The following is a 24,050-nucleotide window of genomic DNA, read 5'->3' as shown; positions in this document are numbered from 1 at the left end:
AACTACGAGATTGTTAAAGTCGCTTATATCATTTTTTGTTGAAAAAATCACTACTCTCAAGGCTTTAATTATCTTACTTTTAGAAATTAATCGAATCTTTTCAGAATACTTCATGTATATTTGTGAGATTTACTGGAACTCACAAATTCATGACTCATATATTCCAATTATTTTTGGTCAATGATGTAAGCTGTTGTTAATTTTTTTAACTTTCTCCTCACTTTTTAACCAATTTGATTGAAGTACTAAGTACATGTAAGTGTTTGTATCATACTACTTGACCTGTTAGGATCAATGAATTGTGATGTTGTATCTGTAAGGTTTACTTTATTTGTTACTATCAAGTTTTGACAAAGACAGTCATCTATTTGCTCTATAGTCCAAATAATTATTAGATATGGCACAAAATGTGCACCTAAATATAGGTATCTTGTTTTGTTACCCCCATTGAAGCAATGGTTACATTGGTTACATTGGTTACACACATGGACCTTAAGTAAATGATATGCAATAGTGGCTTTATCTGTTGCAAACTGGACATGAATGGCTGTCCATGGGGAATCCAGTTAAAATTTGTAACCAGCCTGGGATTAGGTGAAGGAAAGTTACAAATAGACTGGAGAAGTTGTGAATGATTTATGATAGTTTGTATGGGTGTAACCAATGTTACCAATGTAACCATTATGTCAATGGGGGTTACAAAACAAGATACCTATATTCAGGTGCACATTTTGTGCCTTATATGATAATTATGACGTCTTGAAAGGCTATTATATTTTTTTTCTTTGACGCCTTACAGTCGATGTAAGGCGTCAAAGAAAAAAAATATAATAGCCTTTCAAGACGTCATAATTATTTGGACTACTATTTGCTCCATAATTTTTGCACTTTATTTGTTTAAAGATTCGTTTTAAAAGATGAATTGTTCCTTGTCTGAAAAGATATCATGTCTAACTGACCCTGAGTGGTCCTGATTCCACAATCTTCCCAGTCTTAAAAACATGAAATCCTGAGGTCCAGAATTTAAAGAAATTAAATCCTGCCCCAGCTTGTCTGGCAAAACAGCCGTCGGACGTCAGAGTAATCTTGGACAAATCCTGACATGCCGAAATTCGAAAGAGAATTCCTGGATCCTGAAATCTTGAGCTTAGAAACTCCTGATCCTGATCATGATGTCCCACAAAAAGGTTTTAACATGAGAATAGCCTAGGCATTGTATTCATGATTAATTTTGCCTGAGCGATAGTGAGGTCTAAAATAACAAGAATATAATGCCTATCCATGTTAAAACTACAATAAAGTATACAAATGTAGCTTGCATCAATTATTTCGATTCTGACTAGGACAATTAAGGTAATTTCTGTCTGACGTGTATAAGTGTAGAGGGTTTGTATAAGCTCTTCCATGAACATCCCTTTTTTGTTTGTAAGTTTACAAGGAAACGACAGGCAAAGTGATTTTTCAGATGGAGGAGTTTTGAACAGCCAGCATGAACAGTTATTGTATCTAGGTCAAATATGTCAATTTCAAAATGCAACACATTTCAGTCTTAATAAATGAATTAGTCATGTTAGTAATGATATATGTGCATTGTTTAAAAGTTTTGAAGTATTTTAAGTTATAATGAAATATATTAAATGCATGCAAATTTGATAAAATTTATTATTCTGTAGTAGTAATACAATATACGCAGGTGCAAACAAATTTTATTGGATTTTGAGCACGGGTTATTCACAAAGCGAGAAAAGAATGTCATATTAGAATTCAATATGATTATTAATAATGGTCAATGACTTGATGACTTGTTTAAATCAAATTATTATAAGTCTATTTTTACAATTGATATGGTATGTTTATTCAACAATTGTCTGATGATTGTGAACTTAAGTAACGCCAGGTGTAATCATTTAATTCAATCAAAATCATGATTGATAAAATTTACTTAACTAACATGGTCAGCAGGGTTTAAGAACATCAGTTATTTGACCTGTTATTTTGATGCGTTTTATTAAAATTTACTTTTTCACTTTTTTTATTTGATATTCTAGATGACTGATTTGATTAAAGTTTAATACTCCACTGTTTTTTACAGAAAACTTTACAAAAGCCTGTTCTGATGTTCAAAAACACATGAAGAAGATTATGCTGATGTGTTCTGAATGTAACGAAAATGTTCCGGAATGGGAAATTATAAATCAAGACCAACAGTGTCATGTGCTGGTAATTTTTAATTCTAAAACTGAATATTAGCTTTAACATGTTTAAGGCTTAAATAAAATCAACATTATACCAGTTATTTTAAATTGAATGATGTCTAGTATTAAGTCTTGCGTTGTGTAGTTAAATGTAGCACAGTTATAAAAAACAGTCACTTCTGTAAAGCTATTCAATGCTCATGGTAGTCATAAAAAACATGAGCATGTAATAGCAGATTTTTACTTTATATTATTTCTCCTGTTTACTGAAACAGAAGTATATACTAAAGTGTAAGTCTACATTTATATCAAAACTCTATTTTCAGTTGTCCAAATTATTTTTTGTAGATGAATTAAAAAAGAAAATCAGTGAGAGTTATTCTATATTCCGTTCTCGAGTAATAGAAGATTTACGACCAAGAGATTCAGATTGGTCAGAACTTCAGCAACTATGTGCGTAAGTTAAGCTACTTATTATATATATAATTTTATGCTGGTATCACCTGAGTTGAATAAAGGTATACTAAAATACATATTGAACTCAAGAACAGAACAAACTATTTTTCTTCAGAAATTTGATCTTGTCATAATTCTAACACAAAATATGCTGTTGAAAACCAAATATCAAAGTTATCACAATAAAAGGGAAAAACAAGAGTTATTCATGTCTTAAAATAAAAATTTTGTTCATCATTCATGGTAATCATAGAACTACATCTGTAAGTCAGAATCTATAGTGATTAGAATTAACTCCCCTTGAAACACATTTTGTTTGTAGCAGAGTCAGATACATGTTTTAGAAAGAATTGAAACGACAGCCTGCACTTTCAAGGAAAACAAATTCTGAATAATAAAATTTAAGGTTTCATCATTTTAAGGTTATCCATCAAAGGCAGTCTATTTTAAGTCTGAAAAATCAATGAAAACAAGAACCTGCTCTAAATTAATTAGTTATTGCTTCAGCCATGTCAGCTTTGTTTAATTCTTTCATAAATTAATTTCATTATAAATCTAAAGTCATCAATATAAAGAAATTTTAAAGAAGAAAAAATCTTTAATTTCGATAAACTAAACTGCATTTCATTTTACAGAAAATGTGATGTAAATGAGTTGAAAGAAATTTTAACAGATGAAAATGTCCTGGAGAATACTGATGGAAACTTTACTCTGCTACACATAGCATGTCTTTCTGGAAGTAAGTTTTAGTTTTATATTTGCTCGTCTGGCCTGTGACAAATTCTTAAAAGTATGAATTCTTAAAGCTGTTTTGGTCCTGGTCTGTGACAGTGGTGTTGATATGTGTTTGACTTTATAGTAGGTTTGTTTAATGGGAACCAGAAATGTCTGTAAATAACAATTACTGTAGAAACATTAATTTTCGTGTAGTTAAAATGTCGTGGTATTGACCCTATATAAGATTTCATTGGGATTTAATTTCGTGGTTTCCTTAAATGGAAGTGGTATTATATGAAGGTTACATTTTCGTGTTTTTTTTTAATTTCGTGGATATATTTTTTCCATGAAATAAACAAATTTAAATCCTCCACGAAAATATTTCTGCTTTTACATTAGTTTTTTGCATTTGTATAACCATTAGCTGATTGGATTTCCGTGAAGATTAATTGATGCCCCCCCCCCTAATTGCAAAGTCAATGATTTTAGTGGTATATTTATAGATAATATTGCATCATTTAAAAAAAAAAAAAAACCTGAGTAGAAATGACACAAAGAAGCTACATGTATTATTTTTCCTTTTATTTCAGCAAGTCGATCATTAGTAGACTTATTGATAAAGAAAGGTGTGCAACCATGTGCTCTGACTAAAAATCAGTTTGCAGCTATTCATTTAGCAGCTTACAAGGTTGGTAACTCTTAATTTCTTGCTAATTCTAAGGAAACTCACGATCGGCTTCGAATTCTGTGTCATTAAAAACAAAAATACACTTTATCATATAAAATTCATTTGGTTGAAAATTAGGAATCAATCTGCATTAAAAGACCTACAGCACTGTTTAAGCTAAACAAAAAACAAACAAACCCATATGTAATTAATAGATACCAGAAAAAAGTTCTAAAAATGAAACTGAGGTATAAAAATAAACTTGAAAGGCAAGTTCTAACTGGACCCTCACTGAACGAGGAACATTTCTTAATTTGTGTTTTAGTAAATTGTAATTAATATATATATGAGGAAGGAATATCAAAAGTAAAAGTAGTTGAATGATTTAAGGAATCATAAAAAGGATGGAAGTTTTTAAAGACCTTGACTGGCTATACAGCCCTCATACGGTCAGCTTTGGAATTGTAATGACAAGCGTTGTTTACATCCCTGAAAGAGGAAGATAGGACAGCATTATGACGATGACAAATTAAATGGATCATCATTCTTTTGTCTGAAATATAAATATATCTAATTACAGGGTGATATTGAGTGTGTGCAATATTTATTAGAACATGACAATGTTGATGTTAACCTACCAGGAAACAGTGGTATTACTCCTCTACACATTGCTGCTATGTGTGGCCACTCTGAGGTAAGGGATGTCAGAGATAAAGAAATGTATGCTGAAACCTTATTGAATAAGATGGAAAATATTTAAGATGAAGATGGTTGACATCTAAATACATATTTGTTGTTGATAATTGGGCATTGTGCAGACCGTTTTTGTAATATATTTGTATTTAAAATGCTAGATACACCATACAAATATGTCTGCTTAAAGGTGTAGTTTAGTTTTTTTTTCAAACAGAACATATACATGATACAGTACGCCCAGAGAGTATGTAATCGCGAACTCTAATCACCGATTTCCGTGTGTAGCGGATTGACACCGCGAATCACGGATTATACTCCCAATTTCCTCAAAAGATTCTCTCCCAACACCGCGTGGCTGTTAATTGGTTTATTGCCCATCGTATGAACTGAAAATTAATGACGCGTGACAACATCATTGGATTAGCCCGATTTATTACCTTTGTACTTTTAATCGATCATGATTGCACCTGTGTTCTTTAAAATACGGTATTTAAATGTCCTTTCATTGTCAGATAAAAGTGTGACATTTTTATTTAAAATAAGATAATTATTTTTGTATGTATATGCTCATGTCATTGTCTTATGACAGGCAACGTACAACGTATAAAAATACGAATAAAACACTTATTTTGTATTTTCATTATAGTCCGATCCGGTCATAATTTTTGTTTTTTCAACAAAGATGATTTTACCACAATCAGAACCTTTTATGACCTACTCAGTGAGCAATATTCAATATTATATAATTAATATCAACTGGCTTAAATCAAAATGATGTTTTTACGGTTATATGTTCAATCTAAATTAAACCCAAGAGTTAATTTATCAGATCAACAAGTGAACTCTGTTTAATACTTTCAATTTATTTTGAAATGTAAAATATTATGTTTCACTACCTCGGTAGATTACCGACTTGAAATATTTGAATTTAAAAAAGAAACTGTAAAGTGACAAATAGTTGTGTATGTATGCAATGTGGCAGCCCTATATTCATAAATACTGAGATGCATTCGCCGCCTAGACACAACACAATAATCACAACCTTATTTATTTATATGGAGAAAAAAATCATGTGTTTTTTTATCCGTAATGATCTGTTATTGATCTTTAATTATTTAAAATAAAATTTGATTAGCGCAATCCGTCCGTATTTTACTGCTTGTTAAAATCCTCGGCGAAATATAAAAAGAAGTATTTCAACAATTTATTAAAATAGAATATTAAAATGAAATGATATCGTATTTCAAGAAAGAAATTTGTAAAAAAAAATGTGGATTGGATTTTTACGATATCAACAAATTTTCACAGAGGATCTCTACCAAAGCCCATCAGGAACTGAACGACATGCATCCTGTTTTCATCTACCATTAATATATAGTGTTGACTATGGACGTATAAATAATGTCCGGTTTTATGTCCTCTGTTGACTGAGAACGTAAAAATAAAAGACTGATGTTGGTTTATTCAGAAAAGGAATATAATTTAGAATCCGGTTAATCAATTGTAAAAGGACCTTCTAGAGCCTCAATCTTAACGCACACACATTTATGTCAAGTTTTTACAAAGCAAGTTTAAACCTTGAATGAACTTTCCCACGGTTATCCAGAAAGGTCACCTGAGTTTACTGTTACATTATACTATTTCCCGCCAAATAAAAATCTCGTGGACAAAATTGGTGTCACTATTTTTAGCATTCAATATTGTGAGCGAAGTCAAGTTCAAGTTCAACTACGCACTGTTGATCACTGAGATGCATATCTTCTTCCCACGGCAATTAATTGCTTTAAAAATATTTAAAGATCACTCTTCTAAATACAACACAAAAGTTTACATTCATTGTGCGTAAATGAATATTATGCAACGATGATTTGATGCAGCTATAGAAGTAATCCTTTTGTAGCCGAAATGTATTATTTGTCCGAAATTAATGCTAACAAACCGTGAAGAGAAAATGCCGTAGACTTATTAAGCATAAGGAATGGTGAATAGTATATTCTTTTTTTCTTGCATATTGCATATACAAGTTTTAAAACGTTATTTTCTTTCTTTCTCACATTTTATACCTTCAGCTTTAATATCCATTTATTTTCACGCAAGTATGTCTCTTTTCATAACTTAAGTTATATAAATTACCGATAAAATAAATCGAGATCATAATCAGGTATAGATATTTTTTTATAAAACTTTAATGCAATTGTAAGCATTAACAACAACCTTTTGCTTTTTAAAACTTTTATTTTGTAATCGTAAAATGGAAACTGCGTAGACTTATTAGCATAACAGATAGTGAATAATACTTTCATTTTTACTTGTATAAACAATTTTGAGACCTGTAATTTTTCTTAACACTGCCCTAATTTATTCAGCGTTAGTCTCTGTTTATTGTTACACAATTATATCTCTTTTAGTAAATTAAATATTTATTAACTGATGAAAAACGGAAGTCAAAATCAAATATAGTTTGTTTTTAAAACTTGATTTAAATGTACAGAGTCAGTGCAATTAAAAGAATTAACAACTTTTTGATTTTTATTTAATCTTTCAATTGTTTCAAGCAATCAGATGTAAACTGATAATTAATAGACAGGAAATGCAATTGTTTAATTACATAAGAAATCTCGCATACCTTGACTGTCGCTTGCCGGCATAGATCAGAAGGATTAGGGCAATTAATGACCAGGTTTGACACCGCGTCACTCCAGACTGGGAGAGATGTCCCTAATACAATAAACAAAAGGTAACGGATTTACGCGAAAGTCAGAGGGAATACTCCCAAATTTCTCCGAGAATTTAGGGAGTGATGTCGGAGTTTCCTGGTGTTACACCAGGAAAAACTCGGTGTATGGAGTATGGGATGGCTTTCGCGAAAACTGTACTGTATATATGAAGGTTATGACTACTTTCAAAAAATATTGATGTAGATTATATCCAGGAAACAAACTGTTAGCAATTTAAATTTAACTGCAATGATTGAAAATCTCATATGCATTGTTATTTACTAAAAATTAAGATTTGTTGGAAATCCCCCCAAAAACATACTTACTTTTATAATATATACTGTTTACGATTCTGAACTGTTTTTGTGTGTTTAAATTGATTTTGTTTGAAATAAAAGTGAAAATAACTTTTTTGGTTTGAAGGTGATATGTTGAAGTTGAACCTTTGACAAATTGACACACCAGTGCCATAACTTAGGTAATCTTATGATGTTTTCTAAATGTCTAAATTATTACATATACTTATAAATATTTCAGATCACCAGTCTTTTGCTGGAAAATGGTGGTTTGATAAACAAAGGAGATGCTGTGAAGTTTTCACCGCTTCACCTAGCTAGTAATTTTGGTCATGACAAGGTATTTATATAATTTTGACAAAATTAGTTATAAGTGAGTCAAACTAACATAGTACAGTGTGACCTGCATAATACAACACCTAAATATTCCAACATCCTCTTTTAACCAACATATTTTCAAGGTCCCAAAATATGCCTATCTTTGCAGAAAAACCTGAGTATTCCAACACCCTGCTTTATCCAACATTTTTACTTGGTCCCTTAGAGTGTCAGGAAACACAGGTTACACTGTATAATGATAATTGAGTAGCATCTGTCCCTTAGTGTGTCAGGAAACACAGGTTACACTGTATAATGATAATTGAGTAGCATCTGTCCCTTAGTGTGTCAGGAAACACAGGTTACACTGTATAATGATAATTGAGGAAACACAGGTTACACTGTATAATGATAATTGAGGAAACACAGGTTACACCGTATAATGATAATTGAGTAGCATCTGTCCCTTAGTGTGTCAGGAAACACAGGTTACACTGTATAATGATAATTGAGGAAACACAGGTTACACTGTATAATGATAATTGAGGAAACACAGGTTACACTGTATAATGATAATTGAGTAGCATCTGTCCCTTAGTGTGTCAGGAAACACAGGTTACACTGTATAACGATAATTGAGGAAACACAGGTTACACCGTATAATGATAATTGACTAGCATCTGTCCCTTAGTGTGTCAGGAAACACAGGTTACACTGTATAATGATAATTGAGTAGCATCTGTCCCTTAGTGTGTCAGGAAACACAGGTTACACCGTATAATGATAATTGAGTAGCATCTGTCCCTTAGTGTGTCAGAAAACACAGGTTACACTGTATAATGATAATTGAGTAGCATCTGTCCCTTAGTGTGTCAGGAAACACAGGTTACACTGTATAATGATAATTGAGGAAACACAGGTTACACTGTATAATGATAATTAAGGAAACACAGGTAACACTGTATAATGATAATTGAGGAAACACAGGTTACACTGTATAATGATAATAGAGTAGCATCTGTCCCTTAGTGCGCCAGGAAACACAGGTTACACTGTATAATGATAATTGAGTAGCATCTGTCCCTTAGTGTGTCAGGAAACACAGGTTACACCGTATAATGATAATTGAGTAGCATCTGTCCCTTAGTGTGTCAGGAAACACAGGTTACACCGTATAATGATAATTGAGTAGCATCTGTCCCTTAGTGTGTCAGGAAACACAGGTTACACTGTATAATGATAATTGAGGAAACACAGGTTACACCTTATAATGATAATTGAGGAAACACAGGTTACACTGTATAATGATGATTGAGGAAACACAGGTTACACTGTATAATGATAATTGAGGAAACACAGGTTACACTGTATAATGATAATTGAGTAGCATCTGAGATTGTTCCTTCTCAGGATGAAATTTTTGATTTAATTATATAAATTGTTGTTGGGTATATTTATTAGTTATGTTGTGTCAGCTTGCACTCCACCCTTTTTAGATATCATTTGCAGTTCTTATCTCACTTAAAGTAAGATAGGTAACAGGTTTGATACTCAGCAAGGTCAAACTAAACATCAGACAATTGGTATTTGCAGCTATTTCGTTAAGTATACTGCATTTAGAAATAAAAGCAAAGAAAATTCAACTTGGCGAGTGAATAATTGGTCATGGTAGAAAGACATGTCTTTCTATGGACTGTTATCTTGTAAATTAGCATTTTGAAAATACATTTTTGTTTGTCAGTCTAGTACAAAGTTGGATTCATAATCTTATCACATTAACATGTTCTCATCCTGATAAACATTTGATATTTGCAACTGGATATTAAACACCAATCCATAGTAATCATCATCTTATATGTTCCACTATTGCTAATATAAATCTATTTTCTGTTGAAGGTTGTAGAACTTCTGATTTCTTGTGGTGCAGATATCAATATATCTGGTGGGGTCGGGGACAGACCTCTACATTTAGCATGTTCCAAAGGCCATTTGAATATTACCAAGCTGTTAATCAATGGTACTTCTAAGCAAATAGCAGACGGTAAGTCTATATTTAAATTAGTTGTATTTTATGCATTTAGAATGTAAAGTTTGTTGACAAAATTAATCATGAATTGTATATAGTAAGGTGATAATTGTTATGAAGGACAAAAAATGCAATGAAGTTCTAAAGTACAGGAAAGAATTAACATACTTTGTTGATTACGGAAAAAAACCCAGTAAAAGAACCAATTCTAAAAATTAAAACACTAATTAAGATTTAAAGATTTGATTGTATGGTAAACATAAAAAAAAAACTTGTGATATTATTATATGCTTGTCAAAGACTAGAAGTTTAAAAGAAACAACACCATCTAACTGTCATGCTCAGGATTCTTTATTACTGAATAAATACCAATTTTCACAGATTTCAGGGTAACCTTGAAACACCAAATTGCAATGTCCAACAAGTTAGAAATATGCAAACTTTGGCATAACCACTAAATCAAATATCCACAAAATGAAAGTTTTCCTCAATTCATGAATGTTGGTTCCAATGAAAATAAATGATTCCATAGTATACAAGGGAGTGACATGAAATAATTATAACTATTATCGTACTTTATGTTTCCCCCAGTAAATGTGACAGATGATGAGGAGCACAGACCCATACATTTTTGTTGTAAATCAGGACATCTTATGGTGCTACATTATCTTCTAGAACACCAAGCTGAAGCACATGGTGAAAATATCTATGGTGATACTCCACTGCATTTGTAAGTCAAAATTTGATACACAGCTTCATGAATAAAATCACATATAAATTCTGCCACACAGGGCTTTTTAGCATCATAGTAATGTGATGCTATATTGTGATAATGGAATGGTCTCTGAAATGATTTCTTATAGGTTGTGTTATGTGATGCTACATTTTTTAGATACAAGATGGTATTTCAAATTTCCCTGTTATATTGGGATGCTATATGAAATATCTGGGGATAACACTGACACTACCTCATTGATTATGATATTTAACCTCAGAGATTGTTAAGTTTTTTCTTCGCATAATAAATATGCACACATAAACACACAGCATGACGATCATTATATACTATATACCTTACTAAAAGATAAAGTTTTATAGCTTCTTATATGAACATACTTATTGGGAGATCATTGAATGTTATGTTAAATTTATTCACACTTTTTTGGACTATAAAATTAAGAATGCAAATGAGGATTGTGTCAAAGAGACTACAACATAACCTAAGAGCAAAAAAACAGCAGAAGGCCACAAATGGGTCATTAACTCATGAAGAAAATCTTGCTCCAGAGATGGGCTTCAGCTGGCCCCTTCAACCAAATGTGGACTGGCTCATATTCAATGAAAATGATTTGGACCTTGACATTTGGTATTGCTGTTGTTTACCTCTAATTTCATTTGGTTTCTTGTGTGTGGTAAGGTTACTGTCTCAATAACTTATACAACACATCTCTTTCTATTCATATTTGTAAATATGGCAGTAAATAAAAATAACCAACGCTATTGTATAGTTCTATATTTTGAATATTTTCACAGTATATTTGTATTGAATTTTTCAGAGCTTGCTACAATGCTAAAGTTGAAGTTGTAAAACAGCTTGTATCTCTAACTGGTCCTGATAGTCTGGTAAAGGAGAATTTGTTTGGTGAAACACCACTCCACAGTGCATGTACCAATGGCAGAAGTCTAGAATTAATCAAATTCCTGTTAGAACAACCAGTGGTCAATATAAACTGTCAGGGTAAAGATGGTCACACAGGTAATTCTTTTTATAGCTTTGTTAGGTTCATATTTAGACTTATAGGTTTGACTGTTGTAAATTTAGACAATCCAATTTCCCATAGAAATTCCCTTTAGGGCTAAAACTGTACCACTTTTATGATGATGTTTTGTAAACATTTAAATCTAAGAATGTAAAGTTGATATGCACTTCTTTTTTATTCAAAGATCTAAACATTGATTTGTGCAGCATGTTTTAAACTTTTATATGCCCCAAACCTCTAAGTGTTTAAACTTATATTCAAATTTTGTATTAACACTCCCTTCACTTCAGGTGTGCCTGAACAATATTTTTTTTCCCCTTCCTTTTATAAATACTGGTATCATTCCCATATTATTTCTCAGTGAGACGAAACATAGAGATCATATCTGGGGACCAGTATGTAAACAAAACAGAATATCATTGAATATCAGAAAGAGGCTTTGTGAAACCTATAATCCTAAACGATTCATATACTGTAAATTCAGAAATTATTGCAAGATTTTTGTTAATTGGAATAGGTGAGTATCACAATAACAAAACTCACATTCTGGTAACTGATGCATCTATCTGTATGAACATTAATATGAAATTACAATAAATCCATGCATAAAATCTGAATTAACAGTCATGTACTGATAAACTATGTGACATATAGGTTTTTACGAGTTAAAGCTGCCTTTAAAGTGACATTTTTATACATCCTTTTATTGGTATGCATTGAAAAGAATAAATAAATGAAATAAGTTATGATTTTTCCTGCCCTCTTTGTTTCTAGATTACATGCTTAATCTGCTACAAAGAGCTAAAAGTTATATTCTATCAGTGAAGAAAATCTATTTCCATTCCAGCATTACACAGTGCATGTTACCATGGTCATATTAGAGTAGTACAATTCTTACTAGAATGGAGAGCGGACATGAACTTGGTGGCTCAAATTGTTGACCAGAAAGATGGAAATGAGAAGATTGAAGAACAAACTGCTTTGATGTGGGCTTATGAACAAGGTATGGTCTTTATATTGTAAAGCGATATAGATATAGTCTTCAACATCATTCTTTTTATCAACGTCAAAACAGTTAATGTTAGTTATGTTACTCTGAAATATATAAAAGAAATCATTATTTGTATATAGAAAAGGAAAAAAAGGAATGTGGTATATTATTAATTCATAACTCAAGGTCCTACACATGCATGACAAAACCCAAAGAAAGGTACACTGCTCTTATTGCTGTTCTTTGAGTGAAAGTCACAATGAAGTCTTGCACAAAGAGAAAAATATCACACCTCACTGCAAGCTCTAGCTAAAGTTAGTTTTATCAGACAAAATATAAAAGAATACAAAATATATATGACCAAAGATTATTAATTTCTAAAACTATATTTGTAACAGCAAAAATATATGTATATATTGAAGACTTTTTTTCTGATACGCTACACGAATCACAAAAAGATCAAGATGATATTGAACTGTGAGATCAAATTTAATATTAACAGGTTAAAATTAGACTGAAAAATTAAATTAGTAATACTTGACACACCTCTTCATTAACATTTGCAGCTAATGGTGCATGTCTGACACTTATTTACATACATGCATAGCTTTAATTTCTTCTCTATTTCAGGTCATGATTCCATTGTTACACTACTTAAACATCATAAACTACCACAAGAAGAGTCTGCATGTGGAGACTATTCACAGCCCGGGGGTGAAGGGTCGTATGTATCTGTCCCATCACCCCTAGGGAAACTGAAAAGTATGACCAGAGGTAAGTTCTGCTGATTTCATGAGACTTGAGTGATATGTTTCTGTCAAACGGCTCAATAGATAAAAATACTAGATTCAACCAAATTTCATGCAACTGGTCATTTCATTTTGAATTTTATCTAAAGTAACATTAATAATACCATAAGTTTTTTTGGAACAAGAAGCCCATTTTGAGAATCATATATGGTTATCAAAGATACCAGTTTTAGAATTAATACGCCAGATGCACGCTTCATCCAGTTAAGCTCTGATCAAAATAGTTAGAAAGCCAAACAAGAGCAAAGTTGGAGAGCATTGATGACCCAAAATTCCAAATTTTGTGCCAAATACAGCTAAGGTTATCTCTGCCTGGGATAGGAAAATTCTTAATTTTTGGAATAATTCATACTTTTGCACACAGTAAATTTAAAAAAAAAAAGTGACATTATAATTGATATTCATGTCAACACCTAAGTGCTGACCACTGAGCTGGTGATACCCTAGGTAGGGGACAAAACGTCAAATGTCTCTATAGTAATGCTTGATGCAACAATGTTTGAAAATTCAAAACTCCTGTCATAGTTGTCGACAGTTGTTTTTGGTATGTTTATCTAATCATTTTCATACATTCTATGTGTACAATATGTTCTTATCCTTTGTTTTAGAGAAAATTGATGTACTTCAGTTACGAGCCGAACTGCCGAGACATTTTCAATTACAGTTGACAGATCTGATATTTCAGGAACCTATTGGTAGTGGATCATTTGGAAAAGTTTACAAAGGTTTTTTTGATGGAAAAGTTTGTGCAATCAAAAGGTATTATTAATGAGTTTGTAAGAGTTTTCATGGTTCAGTGAATTGAGGATGTGGTTGAAAAAATACATAAAATTATTTACAACAAAAAGTTATATATATATGTGCTTACATTAAAAGGAGTAGAAGGTTTGCAAAGGTTCTATAATTGACACAACAACAACAAAAGTTTAGTAAGAGAAATTATCAGACTATATTGGCATACAATTTCGTTTGTACAACTGAAGGCAATCCCTCCTTTGAAAGTTATAGAGTAAAATTTGTTAAATTCTTATGAAATTGAAAATTAAAAAAGACAATTTTTTTGTAAAAAAATTCTCACTAAATTTAAAATATCTAACAAAACAACTAAGACTAAAACTAATTAAATAGGCAATTTGTTTTATATATGCAAGCAGTTAGATCATTATCTTTGTTAATCTATTTTCAGATACAGGGGTAATTCCTTTGGTGCCAAGTCTGATGTAGATATGTTTTGTAGAGAAGTAGCCATCCTGTCCAAGCTCAATAGTCCCTATGTTATTAATTTTGTTGGTGCTACCTTAGATGACCCAAGTGTAAGTTGAAAATTAAAACATTTATATCAAAAATTTGGATAGTTTTTTTTATTGAGAATTAAACAATTGTTTAACTGTATATGAGAATATAAACAAGTTCAATCTAGCTGTCAGTCACACATTTAGAGACATAACATGAAAATATCGAAACTACTTTTAATGCATTTTCATCATTAGTATTATTTAACAATTATGGGGTTATTTTTTTTCGTGTTTGGTCATCACACACAATTTGGGCCTTTAATTTGGCAGTTAAATCTTCACTGCGCTCATTATTCAAACTTCATGGCTTTGGGCAGTTCATTTATTGAACAGTGGAAGTTACTGGGTAAATTTTATAGACAAATTTTTGGCCCAAAAATTTCCTAAAATTCAGTTTTGTCCTACCAGCTGATGATGGTACCAGCTGATAATACATGGAATTTCATTAAAATTTTGCAACACCTGTACTCAATTTGAAAAGTAGAGATGACACCTTTATAACATTTTCTGGTATATTTTTGGCTTTGGAATAATGAACTGGCTCTGTGTCTTCTTAAACAAATAATTGTTCCCTTAAATCTGATTAATGACCATAACTTGAAATATTAATTCACTGCATGTTTATATTTTCAGCAATTTGCTATTGTCACCCAGTATGTAAGTGGTGGATCAATCTTTAGTATTATTCATGAACATAAAAGGTAAGTGTAACAGTACTAAACAACTTCCAGTACAAATGATTGAAAAGTGAGCATAACAAGTGATACCTATGCCATCCAGATCTATTTGCTGTTATTTGTCTTCAGTGAAATTAAGGAATGACAGTAATGTATTTAAAGAGTTGGCACTGTCAATTGATGATTTGACAGTTGCTTATGCAGTTTTACTGGTGATGCAGACACATCGTTATAATACATGTAACAAGGCTCTTATAGAAGTGATTCTTTAAATATTTAACCAAATATACTTTTTTATATACTGTTAATTCAGAAGTTATTGCATTTTTTTTTATTATTGTAAAAAATGTGACCGGGTTATAATGGCAATAATTTAAACTAGCATTTTGAATTTTTTTATATGAATATAACAGGATTTTTTTCAATATCGCATAAATTAAAATCACATTTTAGTATTATATGACAAAATTGCAATGATAATTTACAGTAATATGCTATTTGTAAGTTCCAATGTATATTTAATGCACATTTCAACATTTGTGATGACACACACCGTGACACTTTAATTTTGTATTCAGGATGTTTTCTATAACTTTAGAGCTATTTTCTTTTTCTAATGCATGTAGTTAAAAGGTTTGATTGGCTTGCTTGCTTTGTTTGTATAAATGTTTGCTCAAGCATCCAATAGCATTATATAAGCTGAAGCACTGCTTATGTTTTTTAGTTTTAATAACAGAACTTGAGCAAAAATTTATGCAAACAAAGCAAGCAAGTTGATCAAACCTTTAAATTACATGATTTAGGAAGATAACTTTCATGTAAATATTTCCATATTACAGGTTGATTGATGTACAGTCCAAATTGACTATTGCCAGTGATGTAGCCAAGGGTATGATGTACTTACATAACCTCCCACAACCGATTATCCACCGAGATCTCAACAGCCATAATATACTACTGGACGAGGATGGTCATGCCCTCGTGGCCGATTTTGGAGGTCAGTATTTTTAACATAGAACATCAGCATTTGTTTCTCTTAATAAACAAAGATGATTTGGGATATGTGTCAATAAAAGATGACAATCAAGTACTAAAAGAGACTTTGAGATCTGTCATCTGACAACATTCAGTTCTTTAATAGTATAAACCTCTAAGATATGATCAAAGGGGATTGATGGAATTAACATCATCGAAAACTAAATTTGAAGATATTTTCTCTTTAGCAATTAAGGGAGTAAATTTTTTGGATAAGTGTTTCAGTCTTCTCTGAGACTAGTTATTATCATCCCTCAAATAAAAGAATGTGAAAAGAAGAATGCACTGCCTTTACCATTTTGTAATATGATTTGATTTCTTTGTTTTTAGAAAATTGTTGATTTGCTACTGTTTATATCATGTATATTGTTATGTCTAGGCCTACTTGTAAAATATATTTTATTGCTTATTTTGCCATTGCTTATAAAACCATCATTCTATCTATTTTTTATGTTGTATTTTTTTCAGAATCCAGATTTCTAAGGTCAACTGAAGATAACATGACAAAACAACCTGGGGTAAGAGATTTTAAATTAATTGAAAAATATGGATTAAATTTATATGCATTACAAACAGTGTAACAACAATTAACAAAAATATAAATGAAAATGAACAATGATTAGAATACATTAATGACTTCCTCAATGGGGTATTAGGAAAGATTACTACTGGCTGCTTTTTAAATAAGAGTGGTAAGATTCTGTCTTGTTGACAGTTATCAAAGGTCATATAAATATCAGATTAAAGTGAAATGTTTAGATGATTAATATGTAATTGTAAAAAAGTAGATGTGGTATATGATTGCCAATGAGACAATTTGTCTCCACATGTGACCAAATGACACAGAAATTAACAGCTATAGGTTACTGTATGGCCTTTAACAACGGGCAAAGCCAATACCGCATAATCAGGTACAATAGGCCCTGAAATCACATATGTAAAAAGGAAAAAACTAATTGGTTGGTATTTCAGACTTTAAAGAAAAAATTTTTGCATTTAAAACTCCTTGAAATGCATCTTATTATTGTTGTGTTTCTGCTTTTGTTTTTGTAAGCTGCTTTCTAGTAGTAAGTTTCTACAGGAGGTGAAATTTTTTTGCAGAAATGGTAAATGAACATTTAGATTGCCGAAAAACCATGTGTCCATATTGTCCTAACCAAAACTAAAACTTATAAATTTTAATAATTTTTTTCCAGAATTTAAGATGGATGGCTCCCGAAATCTTTACTCAGTGCAATAAATACAGTATTAAAGCTGATATATTCAGTTACTCACTATGTCTTTGGGAACTTCTATCTGGAGAACTCCCATTTTCTCATCTCAAGCCAGGTAATTATTTCAAAATACAACTGACTTTATTGAAATAAACACTTATGAGTAGAATTAACAGAAACATGTTTAGAAAGTTAATGAAGTAACCTATTATGTACTTAGATATAAAAGAGTGGGGATTTTGATAACAGGATTTAAAGCACAAAGTAATGTTTGTGTTAACAATTTTTTTCTGTTCAACTTGGAATAGTCTGTATATTTTGTTTGCATATGGCAAATAATTTTGTAATAAGTTTGTTTATCAGAAGAAATATTGTTTGGAATTAAGAGTCCCATGGACAATCACTGCAAATCTGATTTTTTTTTAATCAGTTTTAACCAAAATTGACTAGATTGATATATAGGTGATTCATAGAAAATAGTATACTTCCAGTGTTGGAGATCTTTATATAAAAAACAAATTATTCTCCTTTACATTAATGGAATGTTAACTGCTTAATTCCCTTATCTCATCATTATCCTATTAGCTGTGAATTCTGTTCTTGTTTCAGCTGCAGCAGCTGCAGAAATGGCTTACCATAATACTCGCCCACCGATAGCTGTTACATTTCCTAAACCTATTGTAGCTTTTCTACAAAGAGGATGGCATGCTAATCCAGAGGTAAATACAAAAAAAAAAAACTTTTTACAGCTGTTATCCTTATGTTAGCAAATTAAAGATTTAATTTGCTTGCTTGCCTTAACTTTGATACAAGCAAAGCAAGCAAGCAAACCGAACCTTTTAAGTTGCTAGAATAAGAATAACAGCTGTAATGGAAAGGAAAATATTGAAATAATGTCATTTACATACATAAAAAGGGCAATCATTTATAATTACTGCCAAAAACAAATTTCAATAAATATTTCTGGGACAAATACTATGAAAAGCATATATATTTCCTTTTTTCTAAAAGTTATTGTTCAAAAGTTGCTCTATAAAACAAATATATCACTCTTTACTTTGATATTTTCTCATAATTTGACATCATTGTGTTGATGATTATCATTATTTATGTGTGTATGTTTTATAAATTTTAATGAAAAAAATTGTAATTTTATTTAGGATCGTCCAGAATTTCGTGAAATTTTGCCATTTATTGAAGAATGCAGAGAATCTCAAGCAGCTGGAACTATCAATAATACATCCTCTACTGCCAGTCTGGTGGCACATTTCACTTCAGCACTACCTCAACTCAAAGACGAGGACTCTGAAGAGGAAGGACGAGCTACGCCACCCCCTTCTGGTACAGTGACAGCACTCAGAACAAAATGGGAACTGGAAGCTAATAGGAACAGGTAGTTACTGTGAATTAAATTACAGTTCTTCAAAGAAGGAAATACTGTCTGAATTCTTAGTTTGATTCTATACTAAAATCCCTTTACAGCTTTTAAGTAGTAACCTTTTAAAACTGAAGAATATTTGTACATACTTATTTAGATTTAAGAAAAATTGTTCATTTGTTATTTGTTTTTTATATGGATTTTACTAAGTTTGCTTACAAGTCTATTGAAAATTACAACAGTAAACTTACACATATATATATCCAGAAAATGTCAACTGTAAGAATGATTATAAATCAAAAACAGTGCATAATTTAAAGTATTTTGAATTTCCATATTTTTTTTCACACAAAACTACAATATACTTTACAATTATCGTTTGGTAAAATTTATCATAAATGGCACACAATATAACAACCTTTTCTGACAATGATCATTGCTATACAACTTAAGTAACAATAACTTGATAAAATTTCAATTGAACTGACAAGTTGCAAGAAAATATTGACAAAGTTAGGGAATTTAAACATATGAACATGTACATGTATTAGACCAACAAATGTATATGTATTGGACAAAAAATTGTAGACGATTGACTTGATTTATAATAAATGAAATATCTATCATTGTACCTCTTTACTTGTAGCACTGTACCATTAGAAGAGATAAGGAGAAGGCTTCAGTTTCCACAGATAGACAAAAATGGTGAGTGTCAGCATCACTGCCTCTGTGGCTTGAATAATTTAACAAAAGTTGAGATAATAATTGATTCAAGTATTTAAGTCTTAAAGGGGCACTAGCTGTCAAATTCATGTTCATGTTTATTTCAAAGTATCATATTTTATTTATAACAATGTTAAACATTTATCCAAATTATTAAAAGTCTAAAATAAATAATATACAGGGCACGAGCATGAAAATGCGTAGCTTTGTTTCATGTGTATTTTAGTCCAGAAGCCATCTAATTAATTATTGAGTTGACCTCAAAAGTCATGTGATGACCATATAAGTGATGTAAAGCTAAACATAGATATAAATAGATTAAAAAAAAACTTGTGCTGTTGGATTATTTTTTGTTTATTTAATATCCTTTTAGTTTATAGATGAAAAATAAATGGTTATCATCGTTTTGCCTATATTAGAATAATTTTTGTGGATCTAATCAGTCCATCAAATGATTTACCTTTGTTTCACTTTCAATGTTGACATTCTTTTTCTTTAATATTTTTTACACATACAAATCACGTGTTATCCATCTCAAGCTAAGGGGTTAAATTTAAGTTCACATAAATAGGGGTTCAATGAGGTCTAATTATTCACTTGCAAGAGAAAAAAATCAAAATCAATGTTTTTTAGCTTATTTTGACAAAATTGAACCATACTGGCTGTTAAAAGCTAATTATTATTTCACTATTGGCATTTCATTATTGATTGAGCAAATAAAAAAAGATATTAGATTTTTTATACATCTCTTAGCTAGTGCCCCTTAAAACTGAAAAAAAATTCAAGAAAATATTAAATACCTAAGTAGAATATTCAGTAACATGTTTTAAGTATTTCAAAGGGGTGAGATAAGATCAATCAAAGGAGGTTGTGAAGACCTTCTTGTTTAGTTTTATTGACTTTACTTATATTTTGTATCCCGTTTCGTTCTCAGACACCAATTGAATTTTAATTGTTCAAATTATAATTTAGATGCACCTAGGAGAGTCTTGTTAGGTATCCTTTAAGGAAATTTATTGTGATCTATAAATTATGATTTAACCTAAATTATTAAGTCTTACAAAAAACTTCTATCATTCAATGTCCCGAGGGATTTTGACATTTTTCTGTCAGAAAATTGCAATGGAAGTCATAATTGAGGCTGAATTACCTTTAATAAAGTCTTATTTTAAGAAAACTTTTAATACTTGGTTGCTTTTGATTGCAATTAAGTTTTACTTTTAAATGCTCTTATAACTACATTTGTTTTAATTCATGAAAAGGGGGGGGGGAGTTGATTACTTAAATTACTTATTATTATGTTTTTTTTGGGGTTGTATTTTCAGGTTATGTATCTGATCCACTTAGTACTCTTCGACTACCAGTAACTTTACCAATGTCAGACTCTTGCAGTGATATAAGTAGTGCCTCAACCACGTCCAGTATCACATAACAGCACAGGAAACCTTATAGAAATGTAGTACAATCTGATTATTTCATAGACAAGTGGATTTAGTACAGAATGATTTAGAATGGAAACTTTTCTACATAATCAATGACTCCAGAAAACATGCATTATCATACTTTTAAGAAACCTTATAGAAATGAGTTCAGTCTTATTATAACATAAAGTTAATTGGATTTAGTACAAAAAATCAAAAAAATGGAAACTCCCTTACAAAGCTATGACTTCTGAGACCATGCATCAGTGTTCTTTTCAAGGACATATTCATTAGCTGTAGTGTGTAATATTGAAGTTTTGATTGAATCTCTAGTGAAATTATTGTATGGGCATTATCATACTATTCAAATAATACCTCAGATTGATAGATATCTTTTTTTTGTCATATATGAAATCCCAAGTTAGAATTGTGTATGGGCATTATTAGATATATTTGATAGTATTGTTTTCAGTCAGCAGTTAATGCAAAATACTGGTACATTAATTCTTATTAGGATTTTATACATTTTTTAAAATATTTTTTTAAGGTCACTCCAGTATAATCATCCTGATTTGTTATTTTATTTTCATACAATTTGATATACATTGTTTAATTCATATAGATATGAGCTAAAACTAGTTTGGCTTTGAATCATTACCAGGTGCTATTAGTCATGTGTTTTTGGCATGACCTACCTTTAATTTGTCATAAATGCTTATTTGTTTTTATGGAAACATTTAAATGTGAAACAAAATTAATATGTTCAAATAACAGTGTCAAACTTGTGAAAATGTCCCCAGACACCATCTTTACTAACAGAATTATACATAAAGACATTTTTGTACTTTTTTTAATTGTCAAGTTTTACAAGTGTCATTTAAAATAGGTATCAACAGATGCATTACTTGAATATTTAAGGTAGCACAATACAAAGATTTTATAACTCCAACCCCCAAGTTTTAAAATACTGTAACTTTCTTAATATTGCTTGAAAATTTAAAAAAGTAGTAGTTTTGGATAGCTAACAGATTACTCTTTCAAATTAATGCAATATTAGTATTATGCAACAATTATGTAACCAATTATGATGTTAACTGTGTCTAAAATATTTTTTCACCAAATTTCCACTTTCAAATGAAATTAGCTTCTGCATAGGTATCCCTAGAGGATTGATTTTATTATATGTTGTTCCTATGGCCATTATCTACAAAAGGGTGTCTCAGATTTCAGATAGAATGTATAGAACAAATTTTACAGCTAATTAAACATTATCTTCTTTTATGTGGTTAGGATGTTTACACTAATTAGAGATTTATGAGAGAATGGAATACCATAGAGACAATCTGAGACATCCTTTTGAAGCCCAGGATGTGCTGATTAAAATTTTCTATATAGTTAAAGAGATGATAGAGCTAAATTCATTCAAGTGAACTTACCCAGATTTTGCCACTAATTACATAATAATTGATTACATAATGATTGCATACTAAACATATTGCATTCATTTAAAAGATTCATCTTTTATCTATCTTTATATACCTCTTTTATTATTTTCTATTCATTCATAAGAAAGTTACAGCATTTCAAAGGTTAGTGATGGGCAGTAAACGAATCTTTGTATTGTGCTACCTTGACCAAAATATTCAGACAAAAACTCATAGCCGACATGTATAAAAAAAACATTCAGTCCTTAAATAGACAAATTCAACTGTGAGAGCATTTTAAATAGACATTCTTACTATCATATTATTGATTAAAAATGTTAAAATGTAAAATACACAAAAATGGCACATACTTAAATTTTATGAAACTGACAACTAAGGAGATGTTTTTATAAAAGAAAATATTATTATTGACTAAAAAAAAGTACAATAAAATACCAGTCATAAGACAGATAAGGGCATTTGTTGGCCTTATTTTTGGCTGAAATGGGTGTTCTTGATTATAAGGTACAGGTTTACATTTATGGCCACTATTAGATGAGATAATACATATCTAAAACAAATAGGTTGTGATTCATGACTAAATCCAAGTGATGCCATCATACCTCTTTTAAGATTTTTTAACACATGAAACTAGAGTGCATGGTAGAAGTTTCTCATTGATTTACTGTAATCCTTTTCTATACTAGCAATACATCTCATAAACATATTTACATGGTTCATGTATGCACTTGATAATTATAGTCACAAAACTGTGCCAAAATACTTGTATTCACGTATCGTCTTCTTTTTTTTTTTTTTTTTTTTTTTTTTTTTTACAGTAATGGTTAATTTATGCCATCTTTTGATCTTTTTTTTAAGCCAAATATGGCAGCAGCCTTTTCCTTTTGAGTCGAATTAAATTCTTACTTCAAAAACCACAGTGAAGTTGTATACCTTTGAATGATATTACATGTAGTAGTGTTACTTTTCATAATCAAATATAAAAAATATTGTAGTTCATTATTTAAACAATCAAAGTCATACTATATCTTTTAAAAGCTATTATCAGCATTATAGTAGTGTTAGCAATTTACAATGTGCCAAGTAATTTTTTTAAAATCATAGAATAAAAAATTATGGAAAGAATAAAGCTTATTTATGCAATATGATTGACTTTTGTGTGTATTGCCATGCAATTTTACTCCCACTTTAAATATCATATAAAAAAGAAGATG

General features: G+C 30.6%; 1 protein-coding gene across 2 annotated transcripts; it reads left to right on the top strand.

Moving 5' to 3' along the window:
• The first annotated feature begins 178 nt into the window (after positions 1 to 178).
• On the top strand, positions 179 to 23,981 carry LOC134707679 (serine/threonine-protein kinase TNNI3K-like). Of its 2 annotated transcripts, none has more exons than XM_063567666.1 (22): positions 179 to 255; positions 2,093 to 2,220; positions 2,544 to 2,652; positions 3,287 to 3,390; positions 3,959 to 4,056; positions 4,616 to 4,729; positions 7,986 to 8,084; positions 9,959 to 10,103; positions 10,680 to 10,818; positions 11,645 to 11,844; positions 12,696 to 12,851; positions 13,470 to 13,613; positions 14,257 to 14,407; positions 14,835 to 14,961; positions 15,577 to 15,644; positions 16,460 to 16,617; positions 17,124 to 17,173; positions 17,852 to 17,984; positions 18,479 to 18,588; positions 19,030 to 19,262; positions 19,894 to 19,952; positions 21,296 to 23,981. In XM_063567666.1, the coding sequence occupies exons 2-22, from the start codon at positions 2,181 to 2,183 to the stop codon at positions 21,400 to 21,402; spliced, it is 2,544 nt and encodes an 847-aa protein (XP_063423736.1). In that variant the 5' UTR covers positions 179 to 255; positions 2,093 to 2,180; the 3' UTR covers positions 21,403 to 23,981. The 2 variants fall into 2 exon arrangements, with proteins under 2 accessions (XP_063423736.1, XP_063423735.1); XM_063567665.1 differs by having other exon boundaries at positions 218 to 315.
• Positions 23,982 to 24,050: the final 69 nt, after the last annotated feature.

The sequence above is a fragment of the Mytilus trossulus genome, chromosome 2 (genome assembly GCF_036588685.1).
Source record: "Mytilus trossulus isolate FHL-02 chromosome 2, PNRI_Mtr1.1.1.hap1, whole genome shotgun sequence".
NCBI classification, from domain to species: domain Eukaryota; kingdom Metazoa; phylum Mollusca; class Bivalvia; order Mytilida; family Mytilidae; genus Mytilus; species Mytilus trossulus.
Note: the sequence above shows the minus strand (reverse complement) of the source record. Positions and strands in the feature narration are given on the sequence as shown.